A 16,882-nucleotide genomic window follows, 5' to 3' on the forward strand; every position below is an offset into this window, starting at 1 on the left:
TCACTCTGTCCTCCAGTCTGGAGTACAGTGGCATGATAATGACATATCTCAAACCCCCAGGCTAAAGCAATCTTTCTACCTCAGACTATCAGGTTGCTGGGACCACAGGTGCATGCCACCACATCCAGCCAATATTTTTATTATTTGTAGAGATGGGACTCCCTATATTGCCCAGGCTGGTCTTGAACTCCTGGGATCAAGTGATCTGCTTGCCTCGGCTTCCCAAAGTGCTGGGATTACAGGTATGAGCCACCACACCCAGCCGGTCACTGTATTTTAACCTCGGACATGTCATTTAACTTTTGTCAGCCTTGGTTTCCCTGTCTATTAAAAAATAATAATAATACCTATTGTGCCAAGTTGTAGTGAAACATTAAAAATCATATGTAACACTTGGCACACAGAGGCATTCAATTCAGGGTAGTCATTTTTGTTATTACTGGTATTCTTATTGTGTTGTGGTTGTTTCTGACACAGAGATCAGCATTTGAAGCCCATCCCAGATTCCCAGATGTCTAAAGCACTCCTGTCCCCAGGGTGGAGTCCCCTTTGGCTCTGCAGCCAGACGCCTTGCACAACTGAGGCCCTATGTGCCAAGGTTAAGCTGGTTCACCCTCTGACGGCCGCAGAGCAGTGAGCGCCTCCCCAGCCCCAGCAATGTCAATACTGCCTTCCTGACTCCGCCTATTGTATCTGGAGGAAAGTGGCCGAGCATTGTCTTCTAGTGCTCCCCCCAGGAAGCGTGATATCACCCTTTAACAAAAGCGGGAAAGCTGACAGATCTGCTGAGATGGGTGTGACCACGACACACACCTCACTGGTCAAGACCTGGGCAAGGGGCTGTGACAAGCACAGAGCAAATGGCAGCCGCCCACGATGCCCCTCACCCCAAGCCTGACTGGCTGCTTTGGCGAGTCCACGTTTCTCCCTCTCTTTGTCACACCCACACCACGTAAGACATGAAACCATCAGGGAATGGGTATGCACTCCCTCTATTCAGCAGATGTGTAGAGAAGCATCAGAACTTTGCCTATCTGGCACAATCACGTCTTCACACCCGCTCCTGCAGCCTTTGGCAAGAACCATGAGAGAAGAATTATCAGATTCCTGAAGGGACAAAAGGGGGCAAAGTGAGGGTGGGGCTTAGGGGGAAGCAGCCATAGCTAGATCTAAAACTCATTCTGCATGTGTGAAGCAAGTTAAGGAAGAGTCTGGCCAGATGGGTAGGAAGAGGGTTATCGGTTTAAAATTCCAAAAGTAAGGGAGACAACTTTAGACATTCCCTTTCCTGAAAGCCAGGAGTGAAGCCAGCTGCTCCCTTCCAGCTCTGGTTTGGTGATGCCACCAGTGCAGCTGGCTCTTTGTAAAATAATACCTGCAGGCTGGTGCCCCCATGCCAGGCCCAGAGGCTGTCACTCTGATGCCCTCATCTCACTGTCCTCTTAAAATTCTCTCTTTCCGTGGCTATAACAGCAGGAATTCTCTAAAGTCCCAGGATAGGAATGTGATTGGTTTTGCTTCTCCTCTCAGCCCCTTGCCTGCTTCTTCTTTACCGAATCCTTGGCTATCTGCTCTTTCTCATCCTTCATGTCAGTCTCGGAACATACCCATGTCTGTGGCTTCACTTACCACAAACCAAAGATTTCTGGAGAGCCAAATTCTGATAAATATCTTCATTTATGGCAGGGAGTAGTGGCTCATGCCTGTAATCTCAGCACTTTGGGAAGCCAAGGTGGATGGATCATGAGGTATGAGTTTGAGACCAGCCTGGCCATGATGGTGAAACCCCATCTCTACTAAAAATACAAAAATTAGCCGGGCACAGCAGCGGGCACCTGTAATCCCAGCTACTCTGGAGGCTGTGGCAGGAGAATCACTTGAACCTGGTAGGTGGAGGTTGTGGTGAGCCGAGATTGCACCACCGCACTCTAACCTGGGCGACAGAGTAAGACTCTGTCTCAAAAAAAAAATTATATATATATGTGTGTGTATATATATATATATATATACACACACATATATATACACACACACATATATATACACACACATATATATATATTCTTTTATACGTACCCTCAAAATAACAAGAACAAAATAATTATTTGCTTGTCCCAGCCTATCTCCAGCCAGTTCCTTCTGCCATGTTTTCCAGCACACAGAATGGCACCACCATTATTTAAATCAGAATGCCAGAGCAATGACTTATTCTCCTCCCTCTCTCCCAGCCTTCCATGTGCAACCAGTCACTAACTCCTGCAGTCTCTCCTCCTAAACTCTTCTCATACCCCATTATCCTCACAGTCCACTTGCCTGGAATGTTAGGAAGCCAAATTGGTCCCAGTCTCTGGTCTCTACCATGTTAATCCGTGCTGAAAACTATTATTAGAGTGAATTTTTCAAGACATGAATCAGATATGATATGACAGAAAAAACACTCTGCTACATTTCAACATGTACAGAATGAGGTACAAGCTACTTAAAAGGGCCTATGAGGCCCTTCTTGATCTGACCCCAACTTGAATTCTCTACCTTCATCCTACATTCCAGCTTCACTCAGCTTCCTCAAGCCTGCCCTGCTATTTTATACGTACCCACTTCGTACAGATCGTTCCCTCTAATGGGAAGTCTTTTCTTCCCTTTTCATCTTAGTTTTAAAATCTTTTGGCTATGAGCAACATATAACTATAACTGAACATGACTTCTGGCAATATTCACAACTATTTGGGAGTTCTTGCAAAGAGAGAAAAATATCACTCATGTTCTTTAGTTAACATTCCATGCTTTTAAACATTTAATTACATTTTATGTTTAATTTGGTTTTGTTTGTTGTTTTTTTGAGACAGAGTCTCGCTCTGTTGCCTAGGCTGAAGGGCAGTGGTATGATCATGGCCACTGCGGCCTTGACCTCCCAGGTTCCAGCAATCCTCCCGCCTCAGCCTCTAGAGTAGCTGGGACTACATGCACGTACCACCATAGCAGGCAAATTTTTGAATTTTTTGTAGAGATGGAGTTTTGCCATGTTTCCTAGGCTGGTCTCAAACTCCTGGGCTCAAGCTATTTGTCTGCCTCAGTCTCCCAAAGTGCTAGGATTACAGGTGTGAGCCACTGCACCAGACCTTTATGCTCAATTCAGATGTTACAATTTCATTTTGTATCATTGGACCCAATAAAATCTTTTATAGCCCTTGAAAAGTTCAGATTTTATAAATGCCTTTATTTGCTGTAATATCTCTATTAAATCATTTATTGCAACTTTTTTTTTTAGATGGAGTCTCGCTTGGTTGCCCAGGCTGGAGTGCAGTGGTGAGATCTCAGCTCACTGCAGTCTCCGCCTCCCAGGTCCAAGCAATTCTCCTGCCTCAACTTCCCAAGTAGCTGGGACTACAGGTGTGCACCACCATACCTGGCTAATTTTTGTATTTTTCGTAGAGACAAGGTTTCACCATGTTGGCCAGGATGGTCTCAATCTCCTGACCTCATGATCTGCCCATCTTGGCCTCCCAAAGTAATGGGATTACAGGTATGAACCACCACGCCCAGCCTATCACAACATTTTACAATTCATCTGCCTATATTCATTTTTCCCACTAAAATGTGAGCTTAGCAAGGGGAAAGAAATGATTCATCCTTACTTATGTTCCTAGTTTCCAGGACAGTATATGGCTCAAAGTAAACCCTCAATAAGTCTTTGTTTATTGAAAGGATAGATGAGAGAATTAATAAATGAATTATTGGCATGCAATAAATATCTCAATAAGCATCTGTTGAATAGAAAATACGTATATGTTACAGGTGATATTCAACAGTCGTACAATACCTCATCTTAAGTAAGGCCCTGGTTAGACCCACTTTTATATCTTTTATGTTTCACACCTAACAGAAGAAATTTTCTTTCAACTTTATTTACATCAAATATTTAATATAAGCTAAACTTTTAAGATGAGAGTGACTATCATTTACAAGGTACATAAAATTCATCTGTTATTAGGTTGGTCCAAAAGTAACTGCAGTTTTGCCACTACTTTTTCACCAACTTAATATTATTATTTCAATGTGACCGAGATCCTTTCTACAAAGGATCCTTTCTACAAAGTTCTCTTTTCCTTTCAGGCCTGCTATGAAGTACTAACATTTTTTTACTGTGACCATAAAACTCCATTCAACAAAAATTACTAAATATTAAATACACGTATAGAAAAGAAACAATATCTGTTGTGAGAGATTTAGAGGCTAATTGGGGTAAATGTGGCTTCCCAAAGCTCAAAGACACAACCTGCATGGTGAAGGAGCCTAGACTCAGGGGAAGAACATCAGGAGGAAGAGTTGGTCCAGGCAAGCTGAGTCAAATTGTGTTTGCAGAGTAGAGATGAAAGATGCCATTTCCAAATGGATGGAACAGCAGGAACAAGAGCCAAGAGGAAAGAACGTGTAGATTATGGAGATGGGCCTGGTTGAAACAGACAAGATACAAACAGGGATAAATGGATAAGTGAGGGGAGGGTAGATGGGTAGTTGGCAAAGTGTTTGGGTTTATTAACTTGGAATTGGCCAGCACAAAATCTGAGACTGGATTATGCTGAGGTTTTGTACAAGGAGACAGCATCCATTAATATTAGGTGGTTATCCTACATCCTGGGGAAGATTAGATCAGTCTTGACTTCTCTTTTGATTATACAGGCTTCATTTATTAAGAGAGTTCTCACTGGCTAAGCATTTTACAGGCATTATCACATTTGATTCTCATCACAACCCTGGAAAATGAGTATTTCATCCATAAAAGTTGAGAACAATGTGGCTCAGAGAAATTAAATAACTTGCTTATGGTTATCCAATTTGGGCTTTGACTTCATAATCCATGTTTCCTCCTTCAGCTTTCCTGCTATGTTTGCTGTCAAATCTCTCAGGTCTTCAGTGTTTAATGGATGTGCTCTAAGCAGTAGATTGAAGTAAAGATTACCATTTCTGATTTGGACTTTATAGTTCTACTAATGCAACATACTACAGCTTATTCATTACCTTTTTAGCAAGCAGAGCAAATGTTGGCTTCCATGAGTTCTGTGTATCCCCAAAACCTGGGTGTCATGCACGAGAACTTTCAACAAACCTGGTCTCTCCCACGTTAAGTATACATAATTTATTTTTTGAACCCAAACACAGAACTTGACATTTATCTATTTTGAAATGGTATCTTTTCGTTTTGGTTTTCTACCTTTCCAGCTAGAATAAACTATTTAAATCCTGATTCTGTGAGCTTACCAGTAAGCTATCTACAGAGAATAAGCAGGTGATACAATCACACCGATATCTTTTGGGGAGAGAGACTCATGAGGCAAACTGATAATTTCAAAAGAATTTAGAGCACACCCACTTAAATGCCCCAGAGAATATCACATGGTCTTTTGAGATGAACTTGGAAGACTCCTTCCCTCCTGGAGAGATGCCTTAGAAGAACTAGACTCTTCCAGGAAGCTCTTCCAGGGCAGGGCTGAAAGGGAAATGCTGAGACCTAACAATGAAGACAATGCTTGGAAGGGAGCATCTGTGAAAAAAGCAAAATCCTCCCTTTGAGAATAATTCAAAGGGTGTCTCTGATCCCAGCTTCCAGACCTCCACCCTTGATTACTCAGACCTGACACTAGCCCTCCTAGACAAGCCCTAACAAGGAGGTTCCATCTGGGAACACTTCCCTGACTTTACAACTCTTTTCCTCTGCCACCCCAGACATGATGTCTCCTATCTCTGAATCCAGTTGTTATTTAAAATGTCAAGTGACACAGTAAAGAGGTATGAAGGCACGAGACTAGAGACTTCCTATTAGATCAGTGTTGATCATGCAGAAGATACTATAAATCACAGTGATTTTTTTGTTTGTTTTCTCTATATACAACTCTTTAGAGAGCAGCCTGGTTTGATGAGGAAAGGAGAGTAGGGAAAAAGCTAATATAAGAGAACCTGCTTGAAAGCTGAAATTAGCAATGATTCTCAATTGAAAGGAAAGCAACAAAATCTAGGAGTATTTGTGAGGAGCTTCTGAGAGCTACACACCTCCTCCGGCCCTCCTACGGGTCAGCAGCTCGGCCATCCAGGCCATCTTCACTGAAACAAACGTGATGTATTTCTCAGTCTGTGTGTTCAGAAAAAAGCAAGGAGAAACAACCCACTGGACTAGAGAGATAAACCTATAACCCATAAGCCTCTTGCTCCACCGCTATAGGCTACCAGGCGTCTGACTAGCGGAATGGGCTCCTATAGCTGTAGAAATGATCTAGCTGGAATCTTGTTGTTGCAATTACCAAGCCTTGAGCAGTCATGCTCATGGAGGATTAGCCCGGGAATGCAAGTTACAATTAACACAACAGACCTATCTCAGAAACCAACCTTGCTAGTGTCACCTTTCCTTTCTAACAAGAACATGACCTACTTCCTTTCCTTGGTCCCCTCTCTTTTAAAGGCAGTGCTGTTTTTTTCAGGGATCTAAGGTCTAGACATGGAGCAAATATTTTGGTCACATGACCTTTTTGTTTGATTTTATGATCATTCTTCTAAGCTTGTATTGCAAAGTGCTGTAACATAGTCACTTTAGGGGGGAAAAAAGTGAATTAAAACAGTTGTGTGTGTATTGTTTAACCTACAAAGTATCTCAGGGAAATTATAGACACCCGGGCTTCACGTTACTATAATCCCTGGTATAGAATCAGTTCCAGATTTCACTTCACTGGTAAATAATGGCACTCAGAAAAAAAAGCAAATCAAAAATGGAATCATGATAATTATTTAAAGGTACATATTATTGGAGAAGTCAACATTAAACAATTTCCATATAAATACTGAAACCACCAAAAATCTTTCATTTTTAGCAACTTGTGTTACACATTCTTACTTTTAAAAATATTTTTAAATTCTCAATATATTGGTTGTTGAATGCAAACCAAAGGGTCATAAAACAAATTGTATTCAATTCTGTTATTTAATTGGATTAGGTTTTTGAATATTTAATATTTCAAACATCTAGAAAATATAGCTCTTACGTATACTTGAATAAAATTCTATAAGCCTGTATCCATGAAGTTTAGTGAATTTTCCCAAATTTATCTCCAATATCAATTCAATTTTTGTTATTATAATTAGACTGTTTTCACACCAAAGGGGAGAGACTGCTGGCAAGGATGATGTATTTGTGATGTGTAGTTCAGGTTTGGATGAACTACAGCATTGAAACCTGAACTACAGGTCACACAGGCTGAGTGAGCTTGAGGCACACCGCTATCTGGAGTGTGTGAGCAATATACACACTAAACCCAAACATACTGGCCAACTGTTCCTTTACTCTGCAACGGCCTTCTATTACTCTCCTGTGTTAACAATCTTGGTAACTGCTTAAATTTTTGCCTCAATTGGGCCAGTAAACTCTTCATGAATTAATACATGGCAAACTTTTTTAAAATAAAACAAAAATTCTATAGCCCCAATCTCCCTGACCCCAGTTATAAGAAAAAACAAAAAGCCTAGAATATCACTGCTTTGCTTAAAATAGGATACAGATATGAAATCTTTTTACAGAAAGGCATTTTTGTTCTCTTTTAACAGTAACAATCTGTACACTGCCTTAATTGGGCCCCTGTAATTCTCAGCATGAATTTATTTTTTACTGAAGATTTCCTTTAAAGCAGGTAAAATCAGGTTTTTTCTTTAAAAAAATAGGTAAGAGAACACTCCAGAATGAGAAACAGGAAAATAATGCAGGATAGTAAGCACATCTCTTCAAATAAGATGGTTTTATCGGTCCTCAAAGAGTTTACAGCAACACAGGGACAATCACCCAGGAGAGAAACTAAGAAAATCAGTTCACGCCGCAGGGACTTTGCATTTCAATCCTTCCACACATATTGACCGGAGAGTCACAGAGAAATGGTGCCTTTGCTACAGTCACCCTTGTTAATCAGCACTGATGAGATTTAGAGAGAGGACCCAAGTCACTAACTCTGTTTTTAAAAATACTATGTTAAAAAAAAAAAGCCAAACCTTACCAGAAAGGAGCAAACTGACTCCGCAGAGAACTAAGCTGGCTAAAGAGTCCATGCTTCCCCAAATCTCTCCATCCAGTTTCCACAGACGTGCATGAGGTCCCAAGGATCCTTTCAAAAACCCAGCAGTTAGTGACTTTTCATTCGCATCGTCCTACTAGGTCTTGTTTACAAGTTAGAGGCAAGAAGGAACAGCACAGAAGCAGGCTGTAACAGTCTCATTTCTGTCTGAGCACAGGGAGTTTTAAGTTCCTTTTTCCTGTTTCCTTTGTAGATTAGGATGGGAAAGGCTGTATCTTAAAGGCATTTGGTATCAGCAGGGCTGGGGGCACTCAAGCCCTATCCATCTTGCAATTCATCAAAACACTTATCTTTGCTGTTGCTTCTGCTGCTGCTTCTGCTGCTGCTGTAGGGGTAGAGGAATTTTTGTTGGAAGTGTGGGTCTCCAGTCAGCATTTTCAGAAACAATAGGGGTATCCTCTCATAGGCGGGAAACTGAGAATAACAAGACCTCCACCTATGTATGGTATGCGATGATGACCAACCTTCTCAGACTTCTAACCGCTCTGCTGGGGCTTCTGGGTGTGGGGAGCCGTTTTGGGTTTTGTTTTCTCAATTCAACCCACATGGTTTGAATTGGGAAAAGAAGGTTTCCGTGATGAGAAAATACAACGTGAAAGGCAATTAATTTCAGTGAGCACCGGTGAGGTCAATGCTCAATGTAGCCACGAGAGACCACAGTCCAAAATTGTTAGCCTGTTTTCCTTCACACAGATGGCCTGTTGGTTGGCCATTAGCCCTTAGATACCCATGTTGCTGGCTATAGCTTTAATTTTCATTAGCAATTCATCTGAAAGTGATCGAATTTCTGGAAGAAGTTGGCATAGGATTTTAGTAATGAGAAAGATTTCATTGTCATTGAGCAATTGTGTTTCAGAAGCAAATTATGTATAATATTTAAGAACCAATCTGTGTTAAAAAAAACAAACATACAGGATTAGATTGGGATAAAAATAGTGCTAATAAGACCAAAGAGAGTAAATGGGCCAAAATGAAAATAGCCATTGAATGTACAATATCTAAAATGACATCAGAGACCCTACACTTAACCAGATGGTAATTTTTCCACAACATGAATTATGACATCAGGTTAGAGAGTGTACTCTTAGCTCATCATCGACCTTCATGCCTGAGGAAGTTATTATACTCCTCCTTTTCCTAACTACCACAGGAAAAGGCAGATGCAGCTAGTCTTGACTAATTTCTGTCCCAGGTTTTATCACATCTATGATGATCTTGCGAACCAATTAATGTTTCCAGTTTGCACGTGTGAAAAAGCCCAGGTTCTGTCTGCAAACAGATCTGGGTTCAAATATTGGCTCATTGCATGTGTGGCTGAGACAAGCTACTTAGTGTTTTTGAGCCTCAGTTTCAACAGCTGTAAAATGGCCAACTACCTCCTTCTCAGGTGTTTTGAGAGGAATAAATGAGGTTTAAAGATATAAAAGCATTTGGTACTATGCGTAGTTCACTGAAGTTTCTCAATAAATGTTAATAAGTTTGTTTTCTTTCATCTTTCCATTCAGTCTCAATTTAAATTCCAAGAGCTTCTACTAAAAAGCTATTTTTTTTTTTCAGACGGAGCCTCACTCTGTCGCCCTGGCATGATCTCAGCTCACTGCAACCTCTGCCTCCCGGGTTCAAGTGATTCTCTTGCCTCAGCCTCCCAAGTAGCTGGGATTACAGGCACCTGCCACCATGCCCAGATAATTTTTGTATTTTTAGTAGAGAGAGGGTTTCATCATGTTGTCCAGGATGGTCTCGATCTCTTGACCTCATGATCTGCCCACATCGGCCTCACAATGTACTGGGATTACAAGCATAAGCCACTGCACCAGGCCTACTAAAAAGCTATTTTCTATTCCTACAGGATGACTTTATGATCATAAAACAACAACAACAACAGTGAGCCGGCCTACAAACATTAGTCTTTGAGACTAACAAATATATCAATAGATAACAAAATGATTTTTCTGAAAGAGGTAGAAAATAACTTACATAATACTACTATACACTGGTGTCACATGTCTAGAGGTCAATATCACAAACACAAAACAAAAGCCTTGTATGCATATCCTTTAGCCCAGAAAATCAATTTTTCTTTTTGAGAAAGTCTCACTTTGTTGCCAGGCTGGAGTGTAGTTGTGCGATCTCGGCTCACTGCAACCTCTGCCTCCCGGGTTCAAGTGATTCTCCTGCCTCAGCCTCTTGGGGACTACAGGCATGCGCCACCATGCCTGGCTAATTTTTTGTATTTTTAGTAGAGACGGTGTTTCACCGTGTTGGCCAGGCTGGTCTTGAACTCTAGACCTCAAGTGATTTGCATGCATCGGCCTCCCAAAGTGCTCAGATTACAGGCATGAGCCACGGTGCCCAAACAGAAAATCAATTTTTACGATATACACCAAGCCAAAAATCAAAGATGTGCCCCAAAATTTATGTATAAGGACATTATAGAATCATAGTTGATAATAATCAAAGCCTAGAAACAATCAAAATAGTCAACAAAAATGGATTATTTATTAAAAATCATGGTACACAAGAAGTTCAGACAAGTGTTCAAATATTGTGGTGAAAGCAGATTGACACAGAAAGATGTAAAAATGTTTATGGTATATTGTTGATTAGGGAAAAAAATGCCATTTAAACAGAATGAAATTTATACCCACTCATACACACCACAGATATAGGACAAATATATATTAAAGTGTTAAAAGTGACTGAGCTGTTGGAAAACATAATTTCTATTTTTTTCTTTATACTTTTCTATAATTTTTAACATTTTTAGAAATAATGAATATATATGTAAAGGTGAAGAAGACTGAGGGGTCTCCTTGAGACAGTTGACCCAGGGTAATAGGATGTATACTTTAAAACCCTCACTGGCAATTAAGAAACAGAATCCAGGCTACGACATGACCCAGTAATCCCACTGCTGGGAATATACCCCAAAGAAAGGAAATAAGTACATCAAAAATATATTTACACTCTCATATTTATTGCAGCACTGTTTACAATAGCTAAGATATGGAAGCAACCTGAGTGTCCATCACCAGCTGAATGGATAAAGAAAATGTGGAACATCTACACAATGGAGTACTATTCAGCCATAAAAAAGAATGGCATCCCATCATTTGCAACAATATGGATAGAACTGGAGATCATTATGTTAAGTAAAAGAAGTCAGACACAGAAAGACAAATATCACATATTCTCGCTTATTTGTGGGATTTAAAAATCAAAACAATTGAACTCAGGGAGATGATAGAAAGTAGAAGGATGGTTACCAGAGGCTGGGAAGTGTTGTGGGAGGGTAGGGGAGCTGGTGAGGACGGTTAATGGCTACAAAAATAAAACTAGTTAGAAAGAATCAATAAGATCTGCTATTTGATAGAACAACAGGGTGACTATAGGCAATAATGACTTCATTATACATTTTAAAATAAAGAGTGTAATTGGATTGTTCATAACACAAAGGATAAATGCTCGAAGAGATGGATACTCCATTCTCCATGATGTGGCTATTTCACATTGCACGCCTGTATCAAAACATTTCGTGTATCCCATCAATATATACACCTACTATGTACCTACAAAAACTTAAAATTAATAAATTAATAAAATAGGGTAATTTTTAAAAGAAACAGAATCCAGGTACAAAAAAGTTTGGCCTCCAGGAGGTGACCAGGAAGATGGGGTGCCAGCTACCTACCGCACAGCCTGGACATTCCGTCCTTTGCTGATCTGTGGGCACTGAGCCACCAGAGCCATCCCGTCTGACTTCTTAAGGATCTTCATGAACTTTTTTGCGAATCCGCTGTAGGTAACAGTGGCCAGCAGAAAAGGAAAGGTCAGGCCAGGTGCAGTGGCTCACCCCTGTAATCCCAGCATTTTGGAAGGCCGAGGTGGGCAGATCATGAGGTCAGGAGTTCAAGACCAGCCTGACCAACATGGTGAAACCCAGTCTCTACTAAACATACAAAAATTAGCCAGATCTGGTGGTGCACGTCTGTAGTCCCAGCTATTCAGGAGGCTGAGGCAGGAGAATCACTCGAACCTGGGAGGTGGAGTTTGCAGTGAGTGGAAATCATGCCATTGCACTCCAGCTTGGATGACAGAGCAAGACTCTGTCACCAAAAAAAAAAAAGAAGAAGAAAGAAAGAAAAGAAAAAAGGAAAGAAAAGAAAAGGAAGGGTCATCAACAATTAAGGTTTGGCCTTCAGCCAGGACACCACAGTTAAAGTGACCACACCCACCCTAGTCTGGCTGTGGAAAATGCCTGACCCTCTCCAAACTCCATTTACTCTAAACCTTCTCAGCGATTGCAGCATTTTTCTTTTACTTTTTCTTTTTTTAACATTGAATTGGAAAGTACTGTGCTATTCACTGTAGGAAGAGACACAGAAATAGAAGATTCTGTCTCTGCTTTTAAAGTTCATAATTACAAAATCCCAGTGTGGTGGCACTGCATCAAAACAGGAAAAGTTAAATAACAAAATCAGGCATTGTGCAGTTGAACACCAAGGGGTGGTACAAGCAATAAAGTTCTTCTTTGTTTCTTTTTTTTGAGACGGAGTCTTGCTCTGTTGTCCAGGCTGGAGCACAGTGGCACATTCTCAGCTCACTGCAACCTTCGACTCCCTAGTTCAAGTGATTCTCCTGCCTCAGCCTCCTGAGTAGCTGGGATTACAGGCACACACCACCACATCCAGCTAATATTTGTATTTTTAGTAGAGACAGGATTTCACCACACTGGCCAGGATGATCTCGATCTCCTGACCTTGTGATCCGCCCACCTCGGCCTCCCAAAGTGCTCGGATTACAGGTGTGAGCCACTGCGCCCAGGCAATAAAGTTCTAGTAGTTTGCTTTGGTATCCTCTAGGCTAGAGAGCACCAATTCTCATATGTTTTTTTCTTTTCCTGGTATTTCCTAAACAAAGGTGGCATCTTTCCAGATAGACTGTAAGCTCTTAGGACAGGAGCTTTGTACTTTATTTTGAATGATCCTATGCCTTCTCTCAATGGCTTAAGGGAAGGAGTAACCTGGATGTCTTTGCAACCATTCTGAGATCATGTGGCCACAATTAACACAGACTAGATATAGATAGAATAGATAGGACACAGATAGAATAGGTATTCCCCTGCCTTGAGGGAAAAAAAGCTTCAAAAAATGATAAAATAACATGAAAATAAAAAGCAAACTCCTATTCCTCCTTCAAAATACAATTCAGGCTGGGTGCTATGGTTCATGCCTGTGATCCCAGCACTTTCGGAGGCCGAGGCAAGTGAATCACTTGAGGTCAAGAGTTCGAAACCAGCCTGGCCAACATGGTGAAACCCCCATCTCTACAAAAATACAAAAATTAGCCAGGTGTGGTGGTGCATGCCTGTTATCCCAGCTGCTTGGGAAGTTGAAACAGGAGAATTGCTTGAACATGGCAGGTGGAGGTTGCAGGGAGCTGAGATCATGACCCTGCACTCCAGCTTGAGGACAGAGTAAGACTCTGTCTCCAAAAAAAAAAAAACTCAATTGTTACCCTATCTGTGACACCTTCCTCTAGGTAGCTACCGATACCTAACAAACCACCCCATAATGTAGCAGCTTAACACAACAATCATTCATGTAGCTCATGATTCTGTGGGTCAGAAGTTCAGACTGCCCTGGACAGTTCCCCTGATCTCAGAGGGCCTCCCTCATGTGTTCACAGTCAATTGTCAGCCATTAAGGCAGTTCAGCTTCAGGTATGGGCTGACTGCCTGTGTGGCAACAGGGCTGACAGAACTGTAATTCTCTCACCTTCCAGCAAGCTAGCCTGACTTCTTAACGTGGTAGGCTCAGAAATCCAATAAAGTGAGTGGAAATATACAAGTTCTCTTGAGGGCTAGGCTTAGGGTTAGCACAGCATTACTACTGTACGTTCTGTTGGCCAAATCAAGTCACATCTCTAAGACTGCATCTAGGGGTGGAAAAATAAACTCTACCTTTTGATTTGAAGAATTATAAAGTCATAATGCAAAGTGTGAGAATAAAATAAAATCAAGAATTTTGGTCATTTTTTTTTAAGTCAGGTTTGTTGGGATATAATTTACACATAGTAAAATTCACTACCTTTTCAGAAAATTGTGGTAAAAATATACTATCTTAGCTGGTTTTAATTCTACAGGTCAGTAGTGTTAACTATACTTACATTCTTATACAACAGATCTCTAGAATTTTTTTTTTTTTAGATGGAGTTTCACTCTTGTTGCCTAGGCTGGTGTGCAATGTGCGATCTCGGCTCACCGTAACCTCCGCCTCCCAGGTTCAAGCGATTCTCCTGCTTCAGCCCCCTAACTAGCTGGGATTACAGGCATGCTCAACACGCCCAGCTGTTGGCCAGGCTATTCGCAAACTCCTGACCTCAGGTGATCCACCCACCTTGGCCTTCCAATGTGCTGGGATTACAGCTGTGAGCCACCGCCTCTAAAACTTTTTTGTCTCAAAAAACTGAAACGCTATATCCCTTGAAATCCCCATTTTTCCTCACCCAACCCTTTCAATCGCCATTCTACTTACCTCATACAAGTGAATCCTGCAATATTTGTCTTTTTGTTACTAGCTTATTCCACTTTGCATAATGTCCTCAAGGTTTATCCAAGTTGTAGCATGTGACAAGACTTCTTTCTTTTTTAAGGCTGAATAAGAGTACATCATATGTATAAACCACATTTTCTGTATCTATTCATCAGTCCATAGACATCTGAGTTGCTTCCACCTCTTGGCTGTTATGAGTAATGCTGCAATGAACATGGGTATGCAAATATGTCTTCAAGATCCTGCTTTTAATTCTTCTGGATATATGCCCAGAAGTGGGATTGTGAAATTATATGGTAATTATATTTTTAATGTTTTAAGGAACCTCCATACTGTTTTCCATAGCAGCTGCTCCATTCTGTGTCCTTACGAATGGTGCACCCAGGTTCCAATTTCTCCATATCCTCAACGCTTACTGTTTTCTGGGTTTGTTTGTTATTGATGATGATGTTGTTTTCGGATAGTGGGCATCCTGATAGGTATGAGGCGGAAATTCACTTCTTTTAAGTATACAGTTCCATAACTTTTCACAAATGCCTATCTTGGTATAATAAGCACTCCAATCACCCCAATATCCATCACCCCAAAAGTTTTCGTAAATCTCATTGTAGTAAATCTGCTCCCGCAACTAAAGGCCACAGGGAATCACTGATCTGTTTTCTATCCCTATAGTTTTGATTTTTTTCAGAAGGTCATATAAAGGAATCATACAGAATATAGCTTTTTAAATCTGTTTTTTTTTTCATTTGCCATACTTCGGTTGATAAATCCATGTATTTGCATGTTTGAGTAATTTGTTCCTTTTTTGTTCCTGAAAGTATGCAAAAGGACATACCACAGTTTGCTTCCATTTTCACCGTTTTATCTATTCACTATTTGGAATATTTTCAGTTTTGAGTGATTAAGTCCCTATAACTTTATCTGTCTTTATAATTTAATGTTCATAAGTTCAAATACATATTTTTGTGTGAGCATGTTTTTCATTTCTCTTGGGTAAATATCTGGGACAGAAATTAAGGAACTCCTGAACTTTTCTATTGCGGTCATGCCATTTTTTATTCTCATCACCAACATATAAAAATTCTCTAAGTCACCACAGTGTTCACAGAAAACTAAAGAAAGAAAAACAGTTTTAGTTATTTTCCATCCTTGCTAGCTCTTGTTACGGTCACTTTTTGTGTGTTTAAATAGGTGTGCAGAGACATAAATCAATGTGACTTAAATTTACATTTCTCTAATAACTATGTTGAGTATTTTCTCAAGTGCTTTTTGCCATCCATTTTTCTTCTTTGTAAAGTGTTCAGATTGATTGCCCATTTTTCAATCCAGTTGTTCATTTCTTGTTGTTGAGTCTTGAGTCTTTTATGTACTTTTGTCAAAATATGTGATTTGCAACTATTTTCTCTCAACGTGTGGCCTGTCCATTTTCTTAACACTGTCTTTTGCAGACCAAACATTTTTAATTTGGAAGAAGTGTAATTTATACCGTTTTTCTTTAATAAATGGTGCCGCTATATTATATGTAAGGAATCTTTGCCTAACACAGGTCACAAAGATTATTTCTTATGCTTTGTTCTAAAGGTTTCGTACTTTTAATGCTTAGGTAACACTGAATACTTAGGTAACGTTGTATAATGTGTCAGGTATAAGTTCAGGTTTATTTTCCCGCATGTGGGTGCCCAGTCGTTCCAGCATCATTTTTTGAAAAGACTATCTTTTCTCCATTGAATTTTTTTTGCACCTTTGTGTTTCATTCATCTATGTGTCTTTTTTTTTTTTTTTTTTTTTTTTAAGAGACAAGATCTTATTCTGTCACCCAGGCTGGAGTACAGTGGTGTGACTGTAGCTCACTGCAGCTTCAAATTCCTGGGCTCAAGTGACCCTCCCAGCTCAGCCTCCCAAGTAACTGGGGTTGCATGCACGCACCACTACACCCAGCTAATTTTTGTAAAGACAGGATCTCTTTATGTTGTCCACAGTGGTCTCACACTCCTGGCTTCAAGGTGACTCTGCTGCCTGGGCCTCCCAAAGTGCTTGGATTAAAGGCATGAGCCACTGCACCAGGCCTATGTGTCTATTTTTTTGTGAATACTATAATGTCTTGGTTACTACTGAGAGGGGAGATCCCCTCGCCTCCTTCTACTTCACCTCCTCCCTCCCACACTTCCAGATGGGAAGGAGGGTGAAGAAGGAAAAAGAAAAACAAGATACCAAAGAGCT

General features: G+C 40.5%; 1 protein-coding gene across 2 annotated transcripts in view; it reads right to left on the bottom strand.

Annotated features, from left to right (window-relative positions):
* Positions 1-8,447, bottom strand: part of TEK (TEK receptor tyrosine kinase) — a 116,888-nt gene extending 108,441 nt beyond the window's left edge. Inside the window, exon 1 of one of the 2 annotated variants that reach the window (XM_021672841.2) lies at positions 8,031-8,447. In XM_021672841.2, coding sequence (XP_021528516.1) covers positions 8,031-8,082 — 52 coding nt within the window. In that variant the 5' untranslated portion in view covers positions 8,083-8,447. The remainder of the gene's footprint in view (positions 1-8,030) is intronic. The other variant, XM_021672842.2, reaches the window with a different exon arrangement.
* Between the last annotated feature and the right edge of the window lie 8,435 nt (positions 8,448-16,882).

The sequence above is a fragment of the Aotus nancymaae genome, unplaced genomic scaffold (genome assembly GCF_030222135.1).
Source record: "Aotus nancymaae isolate 86718 unplaced genomic scaffold, 86718_ANA_hifiasm-v0.15.2.pri h1tg000003l, whole genome shotgun sequence".
Lineage (NCBI taxonomy): Eukaryota > Metazoa > Chordata > Mammalia > Primates > Aotidae > Aotus > Aotus nancymaae.